General features: G+C 43.2%; 1 protein-coding gene across 1 annotated transcript in view; it reads left to right on the top strand.

Annotated features, from left to right (window-relative positions):
* Window positions 1-27868, top strand: part of LOC118366653 (semaphorin-5B) — a 151674-nt gene that overhangs the window by 4019 nt on the left and 119787 nt on the right. Inside the window, exons 2-3 of the mRNA XM_052492643.1 lie at window positions 2187-2788; window positions 14771-15023. Coding sequence (XP_052348603.1) covers window positions 2187-2788; window positions 14771-15023 — 855 coding nt within the window. The remainder of the gene's footprint in view (window positions 1-2186; window positions 2789-14770; window positions 15024-27868) is intronic.

Below are 27868 nucleotides of genomic sequence, written 5' to 3'. Positions count from 1 at the left end.
ATCCATCCTCTGCCACCAGGGTCTAAATCAGCCTGCCGTTTGTTCTGCTGTGATCAATGTGTTCTGACAAAGTGAGAAGCCAAATTGCGGCACTTTATTGAAATGCTTCCTCCCACCTCCTCCTACCTGGCTGCCTGCCCATGTCTCCTGTGGTTTCAAGCAGCCGCAGCACAGGGACCAGACGTGTGTGTGTGTGTGTGTGTGTGTGTGTGTGTGTGTGTGTGAATATGAGGTTGTGTTTGTGTGTCTATCTTTGGTTTCAGGAAGCCAAAGCTAGAGCACATATATGCACAGACATCAGAACCTGTCAGTCTGTCTGTCTGTGTGTAAGTGCCAGGCTGATTCAGTGGCATGAGAATGCGGTCCTGTTAGCGCTTCTACAGACAATGAGAAGACGGACAAGTTAGCACCAAATCAACTGAACTTAATTTGAATGCTCTAGGTTTTATATTGAATTCTGATGTAATAGTAATTCGGCTGTGTATGTGTTTGCATGTGTGCGCGCGCGCGTGTGTGTTTGCATGTGTGCGCGCGCGCGTGTGTGTTTGCGTGTGTGTGTTTGCGGGTGTGTGTTTGCGGGTGTGTGTTTGCGTGTGTGTGTTTGCGTGTGTGTGTTTGCGGGTGTGTGTGCGCGTGCGCATTTTAACACCAGCACCCTGTTTTTCTTTTAAATAGAGAGGGTGAAATAGGGTTGGAATTATGTTTTTTTTTCATTACAGTAAATCTCTGGTGACCTGACCTCGCCTCCAGTTGAAAAAGTGCTGTGTATTTTACTACACTAATGAACTTTTTGGATGAATATGTGTGTGTTTGCCATCGTCTTGCAGAGCCAAGTGGCACGAGTGATGATTAGGACAGAATCAGAAAAGACAGGCCTGAATGACAGGCCTTAGAGCCTGTGTCAATGAGGCCATTACATGACCTCAGAGTTATTAATTATTCAGTCCTACCAGTGTCATCCTCCCCTTAGAGATACAACAGTATCTCCTTTCACTCAGTAACAATACCAGTCGGTCTCATCATGCTGATTTTTATTGATCGGTTTGGTACAAGGAAATGGTTCCATTGTGTATGGGTGGGGAAGCATATATACTGTATAAATGTTATGAGAAGAATCAAACCAGACCACTGTGTAGTTGACATTTTAGGACACATGCCTCAATAGACAATCATGATATAAGGACTCAGTTCGTGATGTGCAATCAATTCATTGTACAGTATCAATTATCTGTTTTCCAATCATATCATACTCCTCAGCCCGTATGTGCATGTTGTTTCGTCTGCTCCACTGGACCTGTGTGTGTGTGTGTGTGTGTGTGTGTGTGTGTGTGCACCAGTGGACCCTCTTTATAATGAGATCCATGCTTAGAGACCATTCATAATTTAATTGATAATGAGGCGTTAGGAGGAGTGCTCTGGAAAAGAGGGGAGATGGAAATAAAACATATGCACGTGAGATTACATTTGCATTAAATATTTGTCTGCTATGGGTCCTTTTCAAAAGTAGTGCACTATAAAGGGAATAGGGTGCCATTTGAGATGCATCCCTAATCTGACTGTTTAAACTGGTGACGATGACATACCATGTTGACATTCAGTGTCTGGAGTGGAGGCATCTATTTTTCTCATGCCACTACGGTACTGCCTACTTCTCTACTATACAGTACAGGACCCATCGTGTCCTTGAAGCTACGTTTGATTCTCTGAATATTGTGATGGCGAAATGCGTAGCTTCGCTTCATTTTATAGTGCTTTCCTGGGTGACTCAGAAGTTCAATCAGTTGTTCTAAGTTGAAAAACTATTACAAAAGGGACTGAATGCTGAGGTCCCCATGGAAGGCTTTTCCTCTTACTCTGAACTGCACTGCCGTACAAGCTTAGCCTCTGCAGGCTTAAAGAGATTCAGCGTGTGTGTGTGTGTGTCTGTTCCGTGTGTGTGTCTCCAAGTAGCTAAGACTTGATTGAATTCAGCCAGGCCTCTCCCAGGCAGGTCACTCATGATCTTGACAGAGGGTCTTTTCATTGCCCCCCTGTCTGCCTGTCTGTCTCTGTGTGTGTCTGCACGCATGTGTGTGTTCACTTCAATTAGTGTGTGTGTGTGTGTGTGTGTGTGTGTGTGTGTACTAGTGGACAAGACAGGTTCTCTGATGGGGGGTGTTTCCATTGCCCCCCTGTCTGCCCTCCAGGCCGCCTTCTGCTGATGGGATCAGGACTGAGGCTCAGTACCATTAATATCAACCACAGCCTCCTGGACCCCTGGTCTATCGGGTCCCTGTCCACAGCCTCCTGGACCCCTGGTCTATCGGGTCCCTGTCCACAGCCTCCTGGACCCCTGGTCTATCGGGTCCCTGTCCACAGCCTCCTGGACCCCTGGTCTATCGGGTCCCTGTCCACAGCCTCCTGGACCCCTGGTCTATCGGGTCCCTGTCCACAGCCTCCTGGACCCCTGGTCTATCGGGTCCCTGTCCACAGCCTCCTGGACCCCTGGTCTATCGGGTCCCTGTCCACAGCCTCCTGGACCCCTGGTCTATCGGGTCCCTGTCCACAGCCTCCTGGACCCCTGGTCTATCGGGTCCCTGTCCACAGCCTCCTGGACCCCTGGTCTATCGGGTCCCTGTCCACAGCCTCCTGGACCCCTGGTCTATCGGGTCACTGTCCACAGCCTCCTGGACCCCTGGTCTATCGGGTCACTGTCCACAGCCTCCTGGACCCCTGGTCTATCGGGTCACTGTCCACAGCCTCCTGGACCCCTGGTCTATCGGGTCACTGTCCACAGCAGACACACACCGTATTGCCATCAATACCTCCGATTATTAGCCTAGCTTTAAGGAAATTATGTGTGGGTGGTGTGTCTGTGTGTGTGTCTGTGCATGTGCGTTCCTGCGTGTGTGTGTGTGTGTGTATGTGTGCATCCATCCAGCTGTTTCTCTGTGCATTCATGAGTCTATTCAGGAGTGTGCAGAGTCTTGTTAATCATATCAAGAGTTCTCTTTTGATCTATGCAGCTGTCCTTTTGAAGTCTGTTGTAATCTATTTGCTCATCATTTAAAGTGTCTGGCGGCCCTTGTGTGTGTGTTTTGTTTTGTTTTGTGTCCGCTCCAGTTAATGAGAACAGCACTCCTTCTGTTGTCCTTGAGATAGCAGCTAATTAGGCTGAGCCGTCTCTGCATCATTGGCTCATAATTCCCGCTTCACTCCCATAGAATGCCATGCAGCCCAGTAAAACGGTGTGATAATTCACTACAATCTGCTGAAATGATGGTGTATGGTGGATTGCATGGCTCCAAGGAGAGGCTCTGGAGTTTGGTCATGTGTACGTGAGCAAGATAGCCTGTCTGATAGGCTATGACTTTTTTTGAAATCGACCAATTCCAAAGCTGTAAGCAGATTCAAAGTAACCCCAACCCACATCTGTTTGTATGAGTATCGCAGCCATCCTGTTGACATCACACGCTCCTGTTATCAGTTCTTTTCAGCTGTGGCATACAACCCTGGCACATCTGTCTCCCATTATGGTGAGGATGGTGACACTTCAAAATTTGTCCTTCATTGGAGAGAGAGAGAGAGAGAGAGAGAGAGAGAGAGAGAGAGAGAGAGAGAGAGAGAGAGAGAGAGAGAGAGAGAGAGAGAGAGAGAGAGAGAGAGAGAGAGAGAGAGAGAGAGAGAGAGAGAGAGAGAGAGAGAGAGAGAGAGAGAGAGAGAGAGAGAGAGAGAGAGAGAGAGAGAGAGAGAGAGAGAGAGAGAGAGAGAGAGAGAGAGAGAGAGAGAGAGAGAGAGAGAGAGAGAGAGAGAGAGAGAGAGAGAGAGAGAGAGAGAGAGAGAGAGAGAGAGAGAGAGAGAGAGAGAGAGAGATGTTGACCTCTCCAACCCTGTCAACCTGGGTTTTGTGGGATGGACAATCAGAGGTCGTCACCCCTGGTTACTTGTACTCTGTGTTTCCTAGGGAAGAAACTGACCACTGAGAGAGACCTGGATGGAAGCCTATTCAGAATAATTGATGACACAATTTATTTTGATACCATTAATTTTTTTTTTATAGAAGTAGAGTAGCTCAGCCTATTTTCATTTTTTTTCTCAGAATGGGGTGAATTTTGGAAGTAATCAAATGCGATGGGGACAAGTCAAATGCAAGACAATGCTCTATACTACAGGCTTTGCATTGGAGCTTAGAGATTTGGAAATGGTATGTTGACTCAAACTGTGAGAGGTTAATATGGAACACATCAAAGGATTGGCTCAGTGATTCTCAGTGGACTCAGTGGTTCAAGGCAAGTTGTTGAGGAGCGGGTCTTTCCCAATTCCAAGTTCCAACAAGGTATTTAAAAAAAAAGTTTAATTAGAGGATCTATCAGCAGTAGCTCCTGTACAGCATAACCTCTTGTTTAACTATTTCATTTTGAAGGTTTTAACCGTTTGTTTAAAACACTACCTGCAAAACCTCCCAAACAAATCAAAACAAGCCCCAGGGTTAAAATTCTCTCAGTAAAGGCTCATAGACTGTGCACAATGAAGAGGTATCAGGTAAACTTGAGATATGCACTTGATGTGACTTCTCTCTGTGTCCCAAATGGCACCCAAATGGCCCTGGTCAAAAGTAATGCACTATGTAGGGAATATGAGACTATGAATACGAGAATGTGAGACTGTCTGCCAACTAATGCCAATAATAGATATTTTGATGGACAGACACTGTGTGTTATTACAGATCAGACTGGGGTGGAGAGCTCTGTGGTTGTGTGTCTGGGTGTATGCGTCTCTGCGTGTGTGTGGGGCACACTGACAGGCCCAAAGATTGGAAGATACCCTTTCCCTCCCAGATACCCTTTCCCTCCTTCTGACCAACCATACATCACTCTAGACTAGACACAGCATTACTATCTAGAGTCTGATGATACAAACGGTTCTCAAATTATCACTACATGACATGCCATATCAAATCCATTTAGCTGCTCACAGCGCAGTGTGATTGGAGGGCAGTGTGATTGGAGGGCAGTGTGATTGGAGGGCAGTGTGATTGGAGGACAGTGTGATTGGAGGGCAGTGTGATTGGAGGGCAGTGTTATTGGAGGGCAGTGTTATTGGAGGGCAGTGTTATTGGAGGGCAGTGTTATTGGAGGGCAGTGTGATTAGGGGGCAGTGTGATTAGGGGGCAGTGTGATTGGAGGGCAGTGTGATTGGAGGGCAGTGTGATTAGGGGGCAGTGTGATTGGAGGGCAGTGTGATTGGAGGGCAGTGTGATTGGAGGGCAGTGTGATTGGAGGGCAGTGTGATTGGAGGGCAGTGTGATTGGAGGGCAGTGTGATTGGAGGGCAGTGTGATTGGAGGGCAGTGTGATTGGAGGGCAGTGTGATTGGAGGGCAGTGTGATTGGAGGGCAGTGTGATTGGAGGGCAGTGTGATTGGAGGGCAGTGTGATTAGGGGGCAGTGTGATTGGACGTTAAGAACAGTTTAATAAGTGGCCCTCTCGCCTCAAGCCTTTGTATCCTAATCAAAATTGAATTTCTTCATTGTTGGAGCCTATTTTGACTCTTTGAACTGTGCTTCACGCACCATAATAAAACCCTGGATGTGCTGTAACAAGTTGTTTGTTACAATATAAATAAGGCAACGTTAAGGGGTGCAATCTGCGATTACAATTAGGACTTTTCTTCTGGAGTCTGTGTGTTGGAGTCTGAGTGGTGCAATGCAAGTTCTTCTCACTCAAAGCCTGTGTCCCAAATGGCACCATATTCCCTATATAGTGCACTACTTTTGACCAGGGTCCATAGGCATAGGTCCCTGGTCAAAATTAGTGCAGTATAAGAAATAGGGTTTCATTTGGGATGCAGACAGACTCTGAAGCAGTGCTAGAATACGTAACCACACCAGTCTGGGGAAACTGTAAGAGTGTAATAGGCTCTTCAACACTTGGATTTTCAGATTGGCAGCAAGGCCACTGGGTGCTTTCACTGATGTAGACAGACAGCAAGTGATGATTGCCCTCCCTGAGATTCTACTGGCTGCTGTGTATGAGTACTCACTTCCCAAAAAGACACAGCCCACAGACACACATTCTGTAGCACTACACAAAGACGAAGATATGCACTTTGTACTATGTGGACTGTTTCCACTCTGGAGAATGCAAAGTGCAGACAGACACACAATCATATTATTTTGTTGTCTGGGGCTTTGTGCCTGGATAGATCACAGTCAAATAAATGACATTCCATATTATTTGTTACAACCCCATCACGTCCTGTCAATGCCGTCACTCCCATAGAATTAAAAATAGAATGTTTATTCCTATGCTCAGTCCCAATGCTCTTTTCTGTGTCCGAGACTCCGAGGTCAGATGTCATTCAAGCACATTCCTTGGGAAAGCCATTTCTTCTGTTTTAACGGACCTACTCAAGTGTGAGCAAGGCGACTCAATAAGAGATTTCTACTACCCTCCCATCACCCTTTTACCAAAAAGGTCATTTTCTATCAGCCCTTCCTCATCTTGTCCCACATTCCTATGGTCTTCCCCAAGTGTGTAGCCCACATATTACCCCCCTCCTGCTCCCCTCCTCTTTGGCTCTTAACGGGCCTCATTGTCCCCCTCCCATCGCCCATTGCCCAGACCCCTATAGGCCATCTCAGAGCAGGCATTAAAAAGATTGGTGAGGTTCAGCTATTGAGTAGAATTAGACATGGTCAATGTAACTGCCGACGGGACCAAACCCCTTGGGGAGAAAGGGGGAGGAGGGAGGAGACAGGGGGAGGCTGAATAGGGATGAGAATATGGTAGCAGTATGTTTGTTCGTGTGTGTGTGGAGGGGGAGTGTGGTGCCTCATGCCTACTAGTTATTTATGAGTTTAGGTGGTAAAAGTGTTAGTTGAACTTATAATTGGTGAATGTTTTCAGATGCTATAGTGTGGTAATAGTTAGTAGGCTATAGATATGTCTTCTTACTGCCTAGATTTCTCTTGGGGCTATACAGTAGGTTGGTATGCTTTGCGCTCTTGTTGTGTGTGTTTGTTTTGCTTTCCCTAAGGGAACAATAAACATGACAAGTGGGAAATGAAGTGTGCAGCACCTAATTTTATTTCCTAAAAAAACATTTGATTATGTGGGTAATCAAATGGTTTTAATTGAGAAACGTGGATATTATGTAGATTTATTTGAGAAATGTGGAAATTAGGTACACTACCGTTCAAAAGCTTAGGGCCACTTAGAAATGTCCTTGCTTTTGAAAGAAAATCACACGAAAGAAAAGCAGAAGCATTGGCCCTTTTTTTTCAATTCAATTTTTCATACCCAAATCTAACTGCCTGTAGCTCAGGCCCTGAAGCAAGGATATGCATTTCCTTGGTACTATTTGAAAATAAATACTTTGAAGTTTGTGGAAATGTGAAAGGAATGTAGGAGAATCTAACACATTAGATTTGGTAATAGATAATACAAAGAAAAAAACAACCGTTTCTTTTGTATTTTTTGTATCATCATCTTTGAAATGCAAGATAAAATCCATAATGTATTATTCCAGCCCAGGTGCAATTTAGATATTGGCCACGAGATGGCAGCAGTGTATATGCAAAGTTTAAGACTGATCCAAGGAACCATTGCATTTCTGTTAAAAATGTTGTATTAAGACTGCCCAAATGTGCCTAATTTGTTTATTAATAACTTTTCATGTTCAAATCTGTGCACTCTCCTCAAACAATAGCATGGTTTTCTTTCACTCTAACAGCTACTGTAAATTGGACAGTGCAGTTCGATGAACAAGAATTTAAGCTTTCTGCCAACATCAGATATGTCCATGTCCTGGGAAACGTTCTTGTTACTTACAACCACATGCTAATCACATTAGCCTACGTTAGCTCAACCGTCCTGCAGGGGACCCACCAATCCTGAAGAAGTTCATTAAAATAACATCAAATTGATCAGGAATACAGTGTAGACATTGTTAAAGTTGTAAATTACTATTGTAGCTGGAGACGGCAGATTTTTTTATGGAATGTCTACATAGGCTTACAGAGGCCCATTCTCAGCTACCATCACTCCTGTGTTCCAATGGCACGTCGTGTTAGCTAATCCAAGTTTATCATTTTAAAAGGATAATTGATCATTAAAAACCCTTTTGTAATTACGTTAGCACAGCTGAAACTGTTGTTCTGATTAAAGAAGCAATAAAACTGGCCTTCTAGTTGAGTGTCTGGAGCATTTATGGGTTCGATTACAGGCTCAAAATGGCCAGAAACAAAGACAAAGTCTATTTTTGCTCTGAGAAATTAAGGCTATTCCATGCGAGAAATTGCCAAGGAATTGAAGATCTTGTACAGAGCTGTGTACTACTCCCTTCATAGAACAGCGCAAACTGGCCCTAACCAGAATAGAAAGAGGAGTGGGAGGCCCCGGGGCACAACTGAGCAAGAGGACAAGTACATTAGAGTGTCTAGTTTGAGAAACAGACGCCTCACAAGTCCTCAACTGGCAGCTTCATTAAATAGCACCCGCAAAACACCAGTCTCAACGTCAACAGTGAAGAGGCGACACCGGTATGCTGGCCTTCTAGGCAGAGTTGCAAAGAAAAGCCATATCTCAGACTGGCCAATAACAAGAAAAGATTAAGATGGGCTAAAGAACACAGACGTAGGACAGAGGAACTCTGCCAAGAAGGCCAGTATTCCAGAGTCGCCTCTTCACTGTTGACGATGAGACTGGTGTTTTGCGGGTACTATTTCATTCGCTAAAGAAGGCCAGTTTTATTGCTTCTTTAATTAGAACAACAGTTTTCAGCTGTGCTAACATAATTGCAAAAATGTTTTCTAGTGATGATAAATCATTTTAAAATGATATACTTGGATTAGCTAACACAACGTGCCATTGGAACACAGGAGTGATGGTTGCTGATAATGTGCCTCTGTATGCCTATGTCGATATTCCTAAAATATCTGCCATTTCCAGTTAGAATAGTCATTTACAACACTAACAATGTCTACACTGTATTTCTAATCAATTTGATGTTATTTTAATGGACAAAAAAATTAGCTTTTCTTTAAAAAATAAGGACATTTCTAAGTGACCCCAAACTTTTGAACGGTAGTGTAGGTTCAATTGAGAAACGTGATATTATATAGGTTGAATTGAGAAACGTGATATTATGTAGGTTGAATTGAGAAACGTGATATTATATAGGTTGAATTGAGAAACGTGATATTATATAGGTTGGATTGAGAAACGTGATATTATGTAGGTTTAATTGAGAAACATGATATTATATAGGTTTAATTGAGAAACGTGGATATTATGTAGGTTTAATTGAGAAACGTGGGTATTATGTAGGTTTAATTGAGAAACGTGATATTATGTAGGTTGAATTGAGAAATGTGATATTATGTAGGTTTAATTGAGAAACGTGGATATTATGTAGGTTTAATTGATAAACGTGGATATTATGTAGGTTTAATTGAGAAACGTGATATTATGTAGGTTGAATTGAGAAATGTGATATTATGTAGGTTTAATTGAGAAACGTGGATATTATGTAGGTTTAATTGAGAAACGTGATATGATGTAGGTTGAATTGAGAAACGTGATATGATGTAGGTTTAATTGAGAAACGTTTTATGATGTAGGTTTAATTGAGAAACAAGTGCTGTATTTCTTCTGCCACAAATCAGATACCTGGGAGCATCTTCTGATCTGATGAGCTGGTGTTGGTATTCCACTGGTACTAAAGCTAATGTCGAGGTTAGCGTGTTTGTGTGAGCTTGTGGTTGTGTGTGCGTGTATGTTTGTGTGTGTGTGTGTGTGTGTGTACATGTGTGCGCAACAGAAGGCTTAGTGAGAACAGCACATTTTTCATACACTTACTGCTCATGGGGCCTCAATAATACTGTACATCCTGATATAAGATGCTTAACAATCACATCCACTCAACATAGCTTAAGATCAAATGCATCAAAGAACCCATTGGAGTGGAACCAGTTCTCCATGGAGACTTTCCCAAAGGAAATTACCAATTTAATTTCGATTCGGTTTTTTTCTTGTTATTTTCTTGAAGCGTAAACATCAATAGCTACATCCGTTCATTCGCAGTGAAACACTTTATTTCTCTGATATGGGGTAGGTAGCCTACCTTGTTTTTTATGAACAGCACCAGTGATTGGATGCATCCCAAATGGCACCCTATTCCCTATTTTTTCGTCAAAAGTAGTGCACTGCATAGGAAATAGGGTGCCATTTGGGACACAGACATTGTCTTCTCAATGGGCTGGAAGCAATTTAATCAGTGTCCTAATTGATTCAGATGAGATTTGGTTGAAGGACTTTCTATTGAGTTGTAATTAGAAGCAGTCCCCTGGGCAACAGGGTAGAGAGTAGACCCATCACCATCCGGATGAGGGAAGGTGCAGGCATGGGCGCTCAGGGCCCTAAATCATCCGTCTCCGGTATGGCGAAGAGTGGAGCCGGAGAGGAGAGCCAGTGATTCATCCTAAACCTTTATGGCTGGTAGGGAGAGAGAAACTGTCTGACACACCTGCTGGCCCAGCGGCCTTGTGGAATGGGATAAAAGCCCTCTGATATTATTAAAAGACAAGAGTGTTTTGAAGGAGTTTTTATGGCCTCCATTCGTCTGCTCCGCCTCTCCCTTCCTGTTCGTTGCTTTTGTTTGAGTGAAAAGGCAACATTTTGAGTGAGGCTGTTGCATTTAAAAGGTCTGAAAGACTGGGGGGGAGGCACCCCACCCCAAAGATGCACCCCACCCCAACCCCCACACAGCAGAGAAAGATAATATGAACAATGGAAAGAAGACAAGCTATAAAGTGTCTCTACTCATAGGCTATTATTCTGTCTCCAGGGCCCTTTGCCTGCTATTGCACCATCCAAGCTACGCAACTATTTACATTTCATGGCATTAATCAGACTTTACTCTCTCTCACCTTGCTTTTAGATACGCAGTATGTGGGTATCACTTAGTGGGTAGGGAAAACATATTTAGCATTTTGGTCTAGAAGATGTACCTCCCTCGCTTTTGATGCTTTTCCTATGAGGGTATTTTCATGGCCTACAATACATCATCAATCTCTGAGCTGCTCTTTCTCTCTTCAGAACGTTTTCTCTGATGTGTCTTGACACACGCTGTGGGCTCAGTGCAAACACTCTACTCTACCTGGCCCCATCTACTTCAGACCTTGTTCAATATATTCACTGTTACCATAGCTACAGGATGGCATCCAATGTCAGTGACTGAGCTGAGAGACAATATGAAATCAGAGCAATCTCAATGACTGGACCTCCCACCTCCTCTGTGTGTGTGTGTGTGTGTGTGTGTGTGTGTGTGTGTGTGTGTGTGTGTGTGTGTGTGTGTGTGTGTGTGCATATGTGTGTATCTCAGGGATTGTACCTCCTGCTTCCAACAGTAGTCACTCTGCTCGATTGTCAGAGGGCTATTGACAGGGGACGTGTCTGGGCATTCATTAATCAAAACCCCTGGAAGTTCCCCTCTAAGCCATGAGCACACTGTCCACAGTCCATGGATAATTTACTGACTGACTCCTTCTCCCAGCCAGGCAGTCTGTTGTGTGTGTGTGTGTGTGTGTGTGTGTGTGTGTGTGTGTGTGTGTGTGTGTGTGTGTGTGTGTGTGTGTGTGTGTGTGTGTGTGTGTGTGTGTGTGTGTCAAAGACAAGTGTAGCTGTGGTGGCGAAGGCTTGGATTCACAAGTGGGATGTAAAAGTGTTGCATAGACAGCTGACAGAACTGACAGAAGTACCTGTGTCACAGTGAATCGACCGCCTTGATTTCAATTTGGCAAGTGGCGTTCAAGCAGGAGAACAACAGAGAGGGTCTGTCCTACACTCTTAGACAAAAGGTGTTATCTAGAACCTAAAAGTTTTTTTGGGCTGTCCCCATAAGAGAACCCTTGGAAGAACAATGTTTGGTTCCAGGTAGAACCTATTTGGTTCCAGGTATAATTGTTTTTTCACAGAGGGTTCTACATGGAACCCAAAAGGGTTTGTTTCCCTATGGGGACAGCCGAAGAACCCTTCTGGAACCTTTTTTTCTTAGAGTGTAGTGGGCCTCTTTGATTGTCCTTGCTAAAGGAGCAGTGGTTGACACACTCACCCAGGCACACACACGCTTGGTGCCAGGTCTGCCTGCTAGCTGTGACTCAGAGGGGACTGTGACCAGCTGTTCAAGGCTTTAATTCTCCAGTTTTGTGAGTTAGACGTGTGTGTGAGTGTGTGCGTACTTGTGTGTGATTTGATGATGTGTGTATGTAGACTGATGAAACCACATCTGTCCACCCAAAGTGCCAGTGGAGCCTAGTCCACCCACTCACACCTCCACCTGCTGTTAGCGTTTACCCATGGGTCTAGTTGACTGTGTCTGTGCCAAGACCAGCACTGCTCTATGGGTGGTAGAGCTGCTGCTGGCCCTCCTGGTCTTCTCTCTCTACACCAGCCAAGCACTATTTTAATTAACACCAGTTCTATTTTAGTGTAGGGACTACCTTTAAGTTTGAATATACTTTACATAGCAGTGTATCTAACAGTAGTGTTTTCCTTTCTCTCAGATTCACTGCACACTTTTCACCGCAAATGATGTTCTAGCGAGGGTTGACATGAGGAATATTGCACCAAGTAACCCATCCCTTCTTGAAACTGTTTTCTGTATGCTTAGGGCTTTTCGATGTATGTCTAGTGGCACTTCTGTGTTCCTTGGCATCTACCCTGAGCCTGTTGTGTTGACTGTTACTGTATTGTAATGACAAACACAGCAGCTCATGTGCATTTGCCTAATTAGTTACCAGCTGTAGTGAGAGGGAGTGGGTTAATGGATTGTGGGTAATAAGGTTGATTTTAAACTCAACCAACCTAGTAATGTGTTATTGATCGGTCCATTTAAAGGAATACTATTACAAGGAGACCTAACCCTGTGAATGTGAGAGCAGGAAGTAAGTTATTAATCTACTTTACTGGTATTACGTGCCACAATGGTAACATTGTGAGAAGGCTCAAGGGTGGGTGATGATGGACTACAGGTTTCAGCCAGGCTGTATTCCCTTGTATATTATGTCTGCAGGAAATTACATTTACTACGAAGGAGGAAGTGGAGAATTGTGTGGTACTGTTCAAGGCTGCTTAACACGGTTTATTCTGGAGTGGCTGAACTGAAATGCACTGGGGAAAAAAAGATCTTGATTCGACGTACAATAATGTTGTTGAGCAAAACTCACAACAAAATGTTTATGTCTGCAAATGTTGTTCAGCAAATTCACAATCCTATTGCAGCGGGTTACCTTACAATTGTACGTTGAATCGACTTTTTAGTTTTTTACTGTGTGGCTGAAGGAAAAGACTATGTGCTTAACCCGACCTGGAGCCAGCGAAGTGCAGCCAAATGTAAAGTTTACATGAAGGCAAAAAGGCGCAACTATCACTCTTCAAGTTAAAACATTCGGCCAGTAGGTCAAAACATTAATGGTTTTATCTTAAAAAATGTACATTTTAAGAATGAGAGCTCATGTGAACTGAGATTGCAGCAATACCTAGGCAACTTAAGTACTGTGAGAGGTGTTGGGATGAAATGATGACTAAGATATTTCAGCTCTTCATGTGCTTTATCTACTCAAAACAATTAGTTTAAAACATTGTTTTCAGTATAGGGATCTCTCTAGAGAATAGCTGAAGAGAGTGTTTTTCTTGTGTTAAGCTTATTTCTATGAGCCATAGATTTGAAGCTCACAGTGTTCTGGTACATTAACTCATGGTAACTTGCACTCCATTGAACAATCCACTACCCTTTCATTCAATTTTCTGATTTTAATCAGCCGTTAAATTAACTTCTGAGGTTTAATTGCGTATTTTGAACGATTATGGTGAGGTCAGGGGTTAGGTACTTCACAGACATGGCTCCTCGGTGTTTAAGTGTCTCTGTTTGCAATTTTCTCTCCTCACTCTCTCACCTGTCTCTTTAGTTTTTCACCTTGTTTCATATTCATATACACCACCGTTCAAAAGTTTGGGGTCACTTAAATGTCCTTGTTTTTGAAAGAAATGCACATTTTTTGTCCATTAAAATAACATCAAATTGATCAGAAATACAGTGTAGACACTGTTAATGTTGTAAATGACTATTGTAGTTGGAAACGGCAGATTTTTTAGGAATATCAACATAGGCGTACAGAGGCCCATTATCAGCAACCCTCACTCCTGTGTTCCAATGACACGTTGTGTTAGCTAATACAAGCTGCAAAGAAAAGTTGCGGAGTTTCAAAGAAAAAGCCTTATCTCAGACTGGCCAATAAAAAGAAAAGATTTAGATGGCCAAAAGAACACAGACACTGGACAGAGGAACTCTGCCTAGAAGGCCAGCATACCGGAGTCACAGTTGACATTGAGACTGGTGTTTTGTGGGTACTATTTAATGAAGCTGCCAGTTGAGGGCTTGTGAGGCGTCTGTTTCTCAAACTAGACACTCTAATGTACTTGTCCTCTTGCTCAGTTGTGCACCGGGGCCTCCCACTCCTCTTTCTATTCTGGTTAGAGCCAGTTTGCGCTGTTCTGTGAAGGGAGTAGTACACAGCGTTGTACGAGATCTTCAGTTCCTTGGTAATTTATCACATGGAAAAGCCTTCATTACTCAGAACAAGAGTAGACTGACGAGTTTCAGAAGAAACACCAGTCTCCGGGATTGTACTTATGTGTCAGGAACCAGAAGTGTTATCATGCAACCACAGACTCTTTGCAACACATCTTCTTTTTCAAACTCTCTCTCTTTCTTCCCTTATTTTCTCACAGTTGTATCCCAGAGGCCCACCTTGGCAGTTAGAGGAAAGGCTCCGCCCCCATCACCATGACAGCAGCGTTGCCACGGAACGCTGCCCCCCTGTCTGTGCCTGGCCTGTTGCTCCTCCCCCTGCTTCTGCTGCCCCTCCCCATCGCACTGTCCCAGAAACCCATGCTGCCCTCCCCACCCGCCCCCACGCCCGCCCCCAGTACCTATCTCGGCCGGAGTGTACCCGGAGAGAACACCCTGTGGTCACCTTCCAAGGTAAGTCTTAATATACTGTACACTGTACACACCCTCCTGATTGGACAGAGCCATTCACGAGGCCCTTCCTCTAACGAATGTATGCAAACTGGATTATTTACAGTAGACTTAAACCCATTTTATTACTCAACATAACATTGGTCTTAGATACCCCATTTATAACACTCTCAATCCTTTCACCTCTATAATGCATAGTTTCATGACCTAAAGGCTCTTCTTGAACCAAAGTTTGGATGAAATTGTTTGACCTAAGAATGTTTTGCCAAAGGGATCAGTGTGAAACTGTACACCCATTATGATTAAATCAGTGAAGAGAATGACTGAACAGACTACAAGCCTAACAGGTTACAGGGAGGAGCAGCCCTTGGTACAGACAAGCGTTATAGCCATCTCTCATATCAGGCTATACAGCAGGGGTCTCCAACCTTTTCTGGCAGGAGAGCTACTTAAAAAAAGATTAAACATATCGCAAGCAACATTTTTTATAGCTTTCAAATAGGCACATTATTCTCTTCTCCTCTACCCTGAAACTCTTCACCTGGTCCTTGGTGTACTAGAGATGTGTTTTACATCAATATACTGTACCTAGTAAGATAGTGGTTAATAAACAATATTTTGGCATGACAGCCCCATAGAATTATCTTTTCTATTTTCCCAAATTCTGTTTGTTTTTTCCTGGTTTGGGATTTTTTTCAGTTTTTTACTCTTAATATTAAAATTATTCTTAAAGACACAACGGATGTGGATGTTCAGAGTCGATGTCAATACTTAAAACACATCAGAAGACCGTTTTTGAGGCCTGGAAAAAAAGTCATTCAGATTATCTTTGGTGTAATTCCCCTTTAATTGCACATTTAGCAAGACAGGAAATGTGTCAATCTAGCGATGTTTCTGCTGTTAGGCCTGCTGCTGCAGCACATGTCATGACAGTTTGCAAAACAATGGCAACATAATTGATACAAATAATCATGATATAGTTCTGTCAGGTAAGCCTATTTTGTATTTAACAGTTAACATTTAATTGCGAAGGTTTTTGGGGAAAGTATTTCTGTCTACCCACAAGACGGCTATCATTAGCATCGACAACAGACAAGGGCAATATTGCTGGAAATTAATTGGCTGTTTAAACCAATAGTAGGTAGCCAGGGGTGGGATAATGTCAATGTGGCTTTGATTGGATAGTAGCCAGGCGCTTTATGTTTACGACAGTTTGCAATGGAACACATGAAACAATGCACATAGTTTCTGGAATTGATTGGCGAGCTACTCATAAGTGGGCTGCGAGCTACTGATAGCTTGTGTTCCACCTGTTGGAGAACCCTGCTATACAGAGAGAAACAGAGATGCTTTATGTTGATGCCAGCACCGTTTGACAAACATACCAGTAGACAAGGAGATAAACACTTTTCATTTCAATCTTTCTGGCTGCCAGCTTCAATAATTCCACATGTTGGTTGGTTTACACACACTCAAATGCACATACACACATAACACAGACAGAGAGAACAGTGTGTACAGGGATATCCCCTTTATCTTCTCTGTTCATCTATGCAGCGGGTTAAGAAACAAGGTGTTCTCCATAGTGAGAACTAGACATGCAGAGTGAAGGAGGGAGGATAACACTCAAATGGCTGTTTATTTCAGGAGAAGGTGTTTTTGTTAACCTTTCCAAGGGCCACGAATAGATAGGTTGGTCAAATAAATTCCGTTCAGTGTGTGGAAAGAAAGACTGAAATAAATGGTGAAGTGAGAAATATGCCCAAACCTCTCTAAAATCGATGGGTCATATGAACGTTTCCTGGGGCCCCTATAGCCTGCTTTTTATTGCAGTGCAGCATTATCACCTGAAATGGTCTTCTTTCACGGGCCAGTTTATTAATATGATCATGAGGTTCACCGGGGTCCAGATGGAGGGCTGGAAGCCAAGGAGGACTATTTTTTTCAAATTATTCAATTTTCCATTTCCAGATTCAGATATGAATGAATCAGTAGAAAAGAGCAGGGGATATCGTTAAGACTAGTCAATGTCACCGTTTCAGCACAAGGCCATTCTCAAGACCTATTCAGTATCTCTAATGGTTAGTTACCTGAATCAAAAATATCCTTTCACTCAGCTCCATTCATACCTACCTACCTTTAGTGTGCTTACAGCTACCAGATAATCCTTAGACTGATGTCAGTGCTGCCTACTGCACATCAAAGGCATACTTCACCCACTTTAGGATGACTCTCACAGATGGAGAGCAGACGGCCCATTTGCTTTGCATAGGTGGCAGTATAACCCTTTATGTGGGGGGAGCAGCTATAGAAATGCCGGAACAATGAAGGTGTCAGGCTGAACCTGAGATTAGTCCCAGTGATTGATGAACGTTTTATCGCAGGGTGGTGGAGCGGTCACTGAGCCAAGTCACCTTGTGGAGGGGTGGGGTGGGTTGCACACGGGACGGGGGCCTTTTAATCTGGCTGGGGTGATGTGTGTGTGTGTGTGTGTGTGTGTGTGTGTGTGTGTGTGTGTGTGTGTGTGTGTCTGAGCAGGGAGAAGGGATCAGGATCAGGGGCATCTTCTTGGCCTTTCTAGCCTCTGAAGCTGGTGCACTTCACTGGAGCATGGTGTTCCATCCTCATTTAGTGGCCCCTTCCCCATCCTCTTAAGATGTTTCTGGTGGCAGTGTGTTAACCGCCATACCGTGCCCCTCTTCTTTGAAAAGGCTTAAACGCCAAAACGGATCTCATGCCGAAAAAAGTCCCCTGACTGGCAGTGAGGCAGGCCCCTGACTGTATAATTTAGAGTAAAGGTAACAGTCAATGTGCGCTATTGCTGTTGAAGGACTGGACAGGAAGGACTGAGTTTGTCCCAGTTGTTGTTTGACAAACGTGATCATTATCATACTCAAGGTGTTGGAGAGAGAAACTGTAAAAGGCTCTCTGTCATTATCATCCTCTTTGTCACCTCTGTCCCAGTGGCCAGTATCACATCTCACATCTATCCATCAAATGAGGCCTGTAGGAGAGATAATCTAGCACGATAAGAGGTGGTGCCAGAGTATCACCTCAGAATCATCTCCTCTCACATTCCATCCAGAGATCTGAGGCACGGAACCTCCATTCCTCCACCCTGGAGACGCCAAGTAGCCTAATATCTCATCTGAGCCTCCCAGTGATAGCCTGGTCCCAGATCAGATTGTGCTGTCTTGCTCTTTCTATGGTCATTGTCATTCCACGACCATAGGAGTTGGCTATACAGCACAAACAGATCGCAGGTTATTGCTTTCATCATTAATCTTGTTTTGGAGGCAGCTCTGCAGAGTGGTCACTAGCTGGCACAGCCACAAAGTCATAATTTCTGATTTTAAACCAAACCATAACCGTAGCCAACTGTTTTCAGTAATTCCTAACCCTAGCCTTAAATTAAGACCAAAAAGCTAATGTTTATTTTCAGGAATTTTTACAATGTAGCCAATTTTGACTTTACAGCTGGCACATCTAGTGGAAATAGCACAGTTCTGCCTCCAGGACAAGACAACACACGTCGTCAACCTCCAAAGAGATCTGGGAATAGGCTGTCCTGTTGAGGCCCTGACCATCCTAGTGTCTGGTCAAAAGTATTGCACTAAATAGGGAATAGGTTGCCATTTCAGACACAGACCTAGTTTGTCTGAACACGCAATACACCATCCTCAAACTCAGAAAGGCTTGAATCAGCCCACTAGTACAGCTTTACCCTGTCATCCATCCTGACCATTCCACCACCCACAGAGAAAATAGCACCTATAACAAGGAGGTAACCATGATAATGCCAGGCACCTAGATGCATTTTACTGCTATGGGTCCATACCAGAGAGCAGTTGACTTGAACAGTGAACCCCACCAAGCATGCTGTACAATTCAGAGCAACTTGGCCATTGATTTGGAGGTGGGGGGAGGGGGGGGGCAGAGTTGTCTGTATTTTCATCTGTCATGATGATTCCACTGGGGTTGTGTGTGAATAGGGAAGAGGAAGAAGAGGCATTTTAGTTGCAAAATTGCACATTTTCCTCTCAGAATTGTCGCTCTTAAAGCCGGTTCATCTGCTTCGTGAACTCAGTGAAACAAGTTGCAGAGCCATCTTCTTCTCGTCTCTTTCCTCTCCTCTCCTTCTCTCCTCTTTCCCCTCCTCTCCTCATCTCTCAACCCGAAGCTGCTGTAATAGGCAGTGGATTGTTTAGTCTTCTCCGGCAGGATTGTCTTGCTATCTGTTCTTGTCTGGATAATGACGCTGTCGTTTAAGCCGTGTCACTGTCCGAAGGGCCTCTTGAGATCTTGAGAGTGAAAGAGTGCAAGAGAGAGCAAGAGGAAGAGAGAGATGGTAAAAATTCTGTGCCGTGATAACGGATAGAAAAGGGAGGTGTGAAAGTTTGAGCCCCCAGTGTGTGATTTGACTGGTCCTGTGATGGATCCATCAGTCATTGTGTTGAATGGTCCTCCAACACTTCAGTTCTCCTCAGACTGTTGTTAGCAGGCTGCTAGTAGGGATGCTGCTGGGGCTTCATGGTCACTTCTGATTGGGTATCTCACTCAGAGCCTGGGGAATGAGGAAAATAATGGATGGAGGGGAAAGAGTTGGACTTTATTGGCACTTCAGTTGAGTTAAAGGGAGCGGTATTCTCTCTCTCTTTCTCTCTCGTTGTCTCTCTTTGTCGCAGAAAATGAGTCATAGTACCTGTTCTGTGAGCCTCACTCTTGTCCTCAAACACACACCCTCTCCCACCTTTTCAAATAAACAGGTGTAATGCTCCTAACCAGACTCCTTTGCCAAATTTCTAGCTGTCCTGGATGTTTTCGGAAAAGACACCTCATTTAAAATTTCTGCCTGGCTGGCTGCTAGACATGCCGATTACCTCCCTGGTTCTGAGTGTGTCCATCCATACCCCAGCGTAGTGTACGTGTGTCCAGCACAGCCCAGCCTCTCTGGAGTGGCCCCTGCCTCCATTATCACTGCTCACTCTGGAGGAGGGATGTGCTTCACTGAGGCATAGTAGCACTCACACAGGAATATATATATATATATATATATATATATATATATATATATATATATATGAGAGAGATCAATACTTATTTTCCACCATAATTTGCAAATAAATTAATAAAAAATTCTACAAGGTGATTTTCTGGATTGCTTTTCTCATTTTGTCTGTCATAGTTGAAGTGTACCTATGATGAAAATGACAGGCCTCTCATCTTTTTAAGTGGGAGAACTTGCAGAATTGGTGGCTGACTAAATACTTTTTTGCCCCACTGTATATACATAATCTGTGAAATACAGTAGAATTAGCATAAACAACACCCTTCGATCTAACAGTTATATTGTCTGCAGGGTAACTATTTCACTTGTTTGCGTCTGTAATGACAGACAGGTGCCTTCAACACAATGTGTCATTCATACCTCATTAACTAGTTAGCCCCTGAGGGGAGCAATCAACACCATGCTCAATTCACGTACGAATCAGAAAACGCATTTCTCACATTTGTTTTCTATGAAAATGTAATGTAATTAAAGTTCTGCCCCCAGAAGCCAAACTGTAACATAAGGCTCAAAAACATTTACTGCAAATAAATAGTTTTGGTTTCCAAGGTTATCGGACCGACCCCAAGGTCAACTGCCAGTGGTTTGTTATGGTTTGGGATTTGAACGTCAACAAAAGGAATTAATGTACTGACAATAGAGGCCTATGCAGAACTGAGAGAAAACATAATCTCTCTCATTCTAATTAAACTGGTGATTTGAATACTGAAATAAAGAGTTGTCTATAATCTCCCATTAGATATTAATTCAAAAGCTTTGCACTCTGTTTTGCAATGGGGCCCTACCAGGCCCTGTCTTTCTGAAGGATATCTGGGGTCACACTCACACAACAGCCATCGCAGAGTAGACCTCCTAGACTAGATAGGACTGATCATCAGGATCAACAAATTGCATGACTCTTAGACTCTGTTTCCATCATAACCCTGATGCCCAGCAAATCTGATATTAGCCAACTCAACAAGCTACCCAAAACACTACTGGATTAGGTGAAGGAAGATTGTGGTGGCAGAATGATGATGTCTGTGTATCGGGCTGTCCATTCATGTTGTTTTAGTGTACAAACTACAGGGATTCCATCAGATTGCATGAGATGAACGGATCTGGAATACGCTCGAGAGAGAGAGAGAGTTTGAGTTTCCTTTCCCTCAACTGTCTGTCTAATTCTGCAATTACTGAGAACAAATTTGGTGGGCTTTCCAAGCTGCCTTTGTGGCTGCCAAGCCCCCTTGTGTATACCTAGTATATTTGCGGTGAGACAGAGACACTACTTCTTATTCAATAGAGGCTGTCTTTCTGTTTTAAAAAAGCTGTGAGTCCTTTTTAATTCTGTCAATGTGGGTATATAAAGGTTAGGATTCATGTCCCCTCGAGTGTCTAAGGCAGTGTCCACTCCCGCCAGCTCTGGTGGCTAATGCATTAATCTGTCACTCCACAGAACAGTGGAAAAAATGTAATAGTCGTCCATCAACTGCAGATCCAGGCCAGGGGCGTCTATTGGGGTGGAGGGCTTTCATATTTATCTCTGTTAATTGTTCTGTGTGTGTGTGTGTGTGTGTGTGTGTGATGGATTGCCCGACAGACTTTATGAGGTGAAGGGAGCTGGCCACCCATGTAAGACCATTTGTTAGCATGGAGATGAATGTCTGTCAAGATAGAAAGGCTTTTACTGTCAGAAAGCTTCTTAACAAAGTAAACAAGCCAAGCTGTCAAGTGAATCAAATTCAGCTGGCCACTTTGCAGGCTTATAAAAAGCTCTTGCATGTACCAGAACATTTATCTCTGTGTGACGTTATTACAATTCAATCAAAGAAAGGATATGTAACCTGTGAACAATTTTGGAACAAGATCGAGATCGGGTTCTATACCTGTCAACAGAGCAAATTCTTGGCTGATTTATTAAACATTACTCACTTGTTGGACACAGATCCAACATGATTGCATTAGACATGGTGTCCTTTCTATGTGTGTGTTTGTTGGCTGCTGTGTGTGTGTGTGTGTGTGTGTGTGTGTGTGTGTGAATGGGATGACCCAGAGGTTATCAACACCCTCCTACACCCGGAGAACTCACTCTGCTGTCAACACTACTCCCACTCACACTGTCTCTCCTGGCATGCCTGCGCATACACACACACACACACACACATGCATACAGTATACTACACTCCCACTCCCCATATCTCTCCTCGCACACTTGGCACGGCACGCCACACTCCCCCAGACAGCCATCGTATGCTGGATACACGTGCTAGTTAGTTCGAGGCCCCTGGGTAACCATGTCACTTAACCACACTCTGACATGGTTTTTGCAAAGTGTGACTGTTTTGACAGTGTTTATGGAACGTGGTGTGTGGAGGTTGTTAAAGCTAATGCAACCCTTTCTGCTCTGTACTGATCTGACGACCATCTTGGAAGTTGATTGTGCCAGATGATGTGCAGTACAGCACAAACACTCCGTTGCTCTCTGCACAGTCCACCCCCACCTCTATAACAATGTTTAATCTTCAACACAGATTAGGTGTGTGGATAAGCCTGTGAGAGATATGTCCCCTCTTCTCTCCTTCCCCTCCCTCTCTCTCCCCCTTCGCTCCAGGCTTCATCAATAGCCATTAATCACACAGTTTGACATGTAGATGTTTCTTCTCATTCAGTGTATGTGTGGTGTGTGTTCTTGTTTTGTCCATGTATGTTTTCTAGATAAGCACGTCCCCATACAAGACATTAAACCACATAATTACATGTTCAACCTGAGTGGGTTGGATGTGTGTTAAATGGGAAATCTGCAATTGGTACATCTATGTTTAGACTTTTTAATTCATGATATATATAGTACCAGTCAAAGGTTTGGACACACCCATTCCAGGGTTTTTCTTCATTTTTACTGGTTTCTACATTGTAGAATAATAGTGAAGACCTATTAAATAACTCATATGGAATCATGTAATTTAGTAACCAAAAAGTGTTAAACAAATCAAAATATATTTTACATGTGAGATTCTTCGAAGTAGCCACCCTTTGCCTTGATGACAAATTTGCACACTCTTGGCATTCTCTCAAACATCTTCATGAGGTGGTCACCTGGAATACATTTCAATTAACAGGTGTGCCTTGTTAATTTGTGGAATTTCTTTCCTTAATGCATTTGAGCCAATCAGTTGTGTTGGGACGAGGTAGGGTTGGTATACAGAAGATAGCACTATTTGGTAAAGTCCATATTATGGCAAGAACAGCCCAAATAAGCAAAGAGAAACGACAGTCCATCATTACATTAAGTCATGAAGGTCAGTCAATGCGGAAAATGTCAAGAAATCTTCAAGTGTAGTCTCAAAAACCATCAAGCGCTATGATGAAACTGGCTCTCATGAGGACCACCACAGGAAAGGAAGAACCAGAGTTACCTCTGCTGCAGAGGATACGTTTATTAGAGTTACCCGACTCTACCCGAATTGCAGCCCAAATAAATGCTTCACAGAGGTCAAGTAAGACACATCTCAGCATCAACTGTTCAGAGGAGACTGTGTGAAAGAAGAAAGAAACCACTACTAAAGGACACCAATAATAAGAAGAGAGTTGCTTGGGCCAAGAAACAGGAGCAACGGACAGGTGGAAATCTGTCCTTTGGTCTGATGAGTCCAAATTGGAGATTTTTGGTTCTAACTGTCGTGTCTTTGTGAGACGCAATATATCACTAGCCACTTTAAACAATGCTACCTAATATAATGTTTACATACCCTACATTATTCATCTCATATGTATACGTATATACTGTACTCTATATCATCTACTGCATCCTTATGTAATTCATGTATCACTAGCCACTTTAACTATGCCACTTTGTTTACATACTCATCTTATATGTATATACTGCACTCAATACCATCTACTGTATCTTGCCTATGCCGCTCTGTACCATCACTCATTCATATATCTTTATGTACATGTTCTTTATCCCCTTACACTTGTGTCTATAAGGTAGTAGTTTTGGAATTGTTAGCTCGATTACTTGTTGGTTATTACTGCATTGTCGGAACTAGAAGCACAAGCATTTCGCTACACTCGCACTAACATCTGCTAACCATGTGTATGTGACAAATACCATTTGATTTGATTTAGGTGAACGGATGATCTCCAGATTTGTTTCCCACCGTGAAGCATGGAGGAGGTATGATGGTGTGGGGTGCTTTGCTGGTGACACTGTTGTTGATTTATTTAGAATTCAAGGCACACTTAACCAGCATGACTAACACAGCTGGGATAGATAATCTGGACCCTCTCTTTCTAAAATGATCGTCCGCAATTGTTGCAACCCCTATTACTTGCCTATTCAACCTCTCTTTCGTATCGTCTAAGATCCCTAAAGATTGGAAAGCTGCCGCGGTCAACTCCCTCTTCAAAGTGGGAGACACTCTAGACCCAAACTGTTACAGACCTGCCCAGTCCTGCCCTGCCTTTCTAAAATCTTCGAAAGCCAAGTTAACAAACAGATCACCGACCATTTCGAATCCCACCGTACCTTCTCCACTATGCAATCTGGTTTCCGAGCGGGTCATGGGTTACCTCAGCCACGCTCAAGGTCCTAAACGATTTCATAACCGCAATTGATAAAAGACACTACTGTGCAGCCGTCTTCATCGATCTGGCCAAGGCTTTCAACTCTGTCAATCACCGCATTCTTATCGGCAGACTCAACACCCTTGGTTTCTCAAATGACTGCCTCGCCTGGTTCACCAACTACTTCTCTGACAGAGTTCAGTGTGTCAAATCGGAGGGCCTGTTGTCCGGACCTCTGGCAGTCTCTATGGGGGTGCCACAGGGCTCAATTCTCGGGCCGACTCTTCTCTGTATATATCAATGATGTCACTCTTGCTGCTGGTGATTCTCTGATCCACCTCTACACGGACAACACCATTCTGTATACTTCTGGCCTTTCTTTGGACACTGTGTTAACAGACCTCCAGACGGGCTTCAATGCCATACAACACTCCTTCCGTGGCCTCCAACTGCTTTCAAATGCTAGTAAAACTAAGTGCATGCTCTTCAACCGATTGCTGCCCGCACCTGCCTGCCCGTCCAGTATCACTACTCTGGACGGTTCTGACGTAGAATATGTGGACAACTACAAATACCTAGGTGTCTGGTTAGACCGTAAACTCTCCTTCCAGACTCACATTAAGCATCTCCAATCCAAGTTAAATCAATAAGATAAATCAATAATTGGCGTCCTATTTCGGCAAACAAAGCCTCCTTCGCTCATGCTGCTAAACAAATCCTCGTAAAACTGACTATCCTACCAATCCTTGACTTTGGCGATGTCATTTACCAAATAGCCTCCAAAACTCTACTCAGCAACCTGGATGTAGTCTATCACAGTGCCATCTGTTTTGTCACCAAAGCCCCATATACTACCACCACTGCGACCTGTATGCTCTCGTTGACTGGCCCTTGCTTCATATTCGTTGCCAAACCCACTGGCTCCAGGTCATCTATAAGTCTTTGCTAGGTAAAGCCCCTCCTTATCTCAGCTCACTGGTCACCATAGCAACACCCACCCATAGCACGCGCTCCAGCAGGTATATTGCACTGGTTATCCCCAAAGCCAACACTTCCTTGGGCCGCCTTTCCTTCTACTTCTCTGCTGCCATGACTGGAACAAATTTCAAAAATCATCTAAGCTGGAGTCATATATCTCCCTCTCTAACTTTAAGCATCAGCTATCAGAGCAACTTACCAACCATACCAACACCACCGTACCTGTACACATCCAATCTGTAAATAGCACAACCGACTACCTCATCCCCATATTTTTACTTCCCCAACGCCAACTCCTACTTTGGCCGCTTTTCCTTCCAGAACTAATTGCAAAATTCACTGAAGCTGGAGACTTATCTCCCTCACTAACTTTAAGCATCAGCTGTCTGATCACTGCACCTGTGCACAGCCCATCTGTAAATAGCCCACCCAACTACCTCATCCCCATATTGTTATTTATTTTTGCTCTTTTGCACCCCAGTATCTCTACTTGCACATCATCATATGCACATCTATCACTCCAGTGTTTAATCGCTAAATTGTAATTATTTCACCACTATGGCCTATTTATTGCCTTACCTCCCTTATCTTACTACATTTGCACACATTGTATATATATTTCTCTATCGTGTTATTGACTGTATGTTTCTTTATCCCATGTGTAACTCTGTGTTGTTTTTGTCGCACTGCTTTGCTTTATCTTGGCCAGGTCGCAGTTGTAAATGAGAACTTGTTCTCAACTGTCCTACCTGGTTAAATAAAGGTGAAATAAAGACATCTTTTAAAAAGCATTCTGCAGTGATACGCATCCCATCTAGTTTGCGCTTAGAGGTACTGTCATTTGTTTTTCAACGGGACAACGACCCAAAATACACCTCCAGGCTATGTTAAGGGCTATTTGACCAAGAAGTAGAGTGATTGTGCTGCTTCAGATGACCTGGCCTCCACAATCACCTGACCTCAACCCAATTGAGATGGTTTGGGATGAGCTGGACCGCAGAGTGAAGGAAAAGCACCCAACAAGTGCTCAACATATGTGGTGTCAAGGCAATGGGTGGCTAGAATATAAAATATATTTTGACTTGTTTAAGATGATTCCATATGTGGTATTTCATAGTTTTGATGTCTTAACTTCTTGCGTCGAGCCATCCCGGATCCGGGATCGTGACTACAGCCGCAAGCCCATTACCATAATGCAACGTTAACTATTCATGAAAATCGCAAATGAAATGAAATCGATATGCTAGCTCTCAAGCTTAGCCTTTTGTTAACAACACTGTCATCTCAGATTTTCAAAAATATGCTTCTCAACCATAGTAAAACAAACATTTGTGTAACAGTATTGATAGCTATTGATAGCTAGCGTAGCATTTAGCGTTAGCATTCAGCAGGCAACATTTCACAAAAACAAGAAAAGCATTCAAATAAAACCATTTACCTTTGAAGAACTTCGGATGTTTTCAATGAGGAGACTCTCAGTTAGATAGCAAATGTTCAGTTTTTCCAAAAATATTATTTGTGTAGGAGAAATCGCTCTGTTTTGTTCATCACGTTTGGCTAAGAAAAAAACCCATATCCGGGAGTGTAATTATAGCCTCAAGCTCATTACCATAACGCAACGTTAACTATTCATGAAAATCGCAAATGAAATTAAATAAATATATTGGCTCTCAAGCTTAGCCTTTTGTTAACAACACTGTCGTCTCAGATTTTCAAATTATGCTTTTCAACCATAGCAAAACAAGCATTTGTGTAAGAGTATTGATAGCTAGCATAGCATTAAGCCTAGCATTCAGCAGGCAACATTTTCACAAAAACAAGAAAAGCATTCAAATAAAATCATTTACCTTTGAAGAACTTCGGATGTTTTCAATGAGGAGACTCAGTTAGATAGCAAATGTTCAGTTTTTCCAAAAATATTATTTGTGTAGGAGAAATCGCTCCGTTTTGTTCATCATGTTTGGCTGAGAAAACCCCCCGAAAATTCAGTCATCAAAACGCTGAATGTTTTTCCAAATTAACTCCATAATATCGACAGAAACATGACAAACGTTGTTTAGAATCAATCCTCAAGGTGTTTTTCACATATCTATTCGATAATAAGTAATTCGTGGCAGTTTGGTTTCTCCTCTGAATCACATGGAAAAATACATGCAGCTGGAGATTACGCACCAATTTCGGCGGAGGACACCAGGCGGCCCACCTGGTAAATGTAGTCTCTTATGGTCAATCTTCCAATGATATGCCTACAAAT

Source organism: Oncorhynchus keta, chromosome 34, assembly GCF_023373465.1.
Source record: "Oncorhynchus keta strain PuntledgeMale-10-30-2019 chromosome 34, Oket_V2, whole genome shotgun sequence".
NCBI classification, from domain to species: domain Eukaryota; kingdom Metazoa; phylum Chordata; class Actinopteri; order Salmoniformes; family Salmonidae; genus Oncorhynchus; species Oncorhynchus keta.
This window is presented reverse-complemented; position numbering and strand designations above follow the sequence as displayed.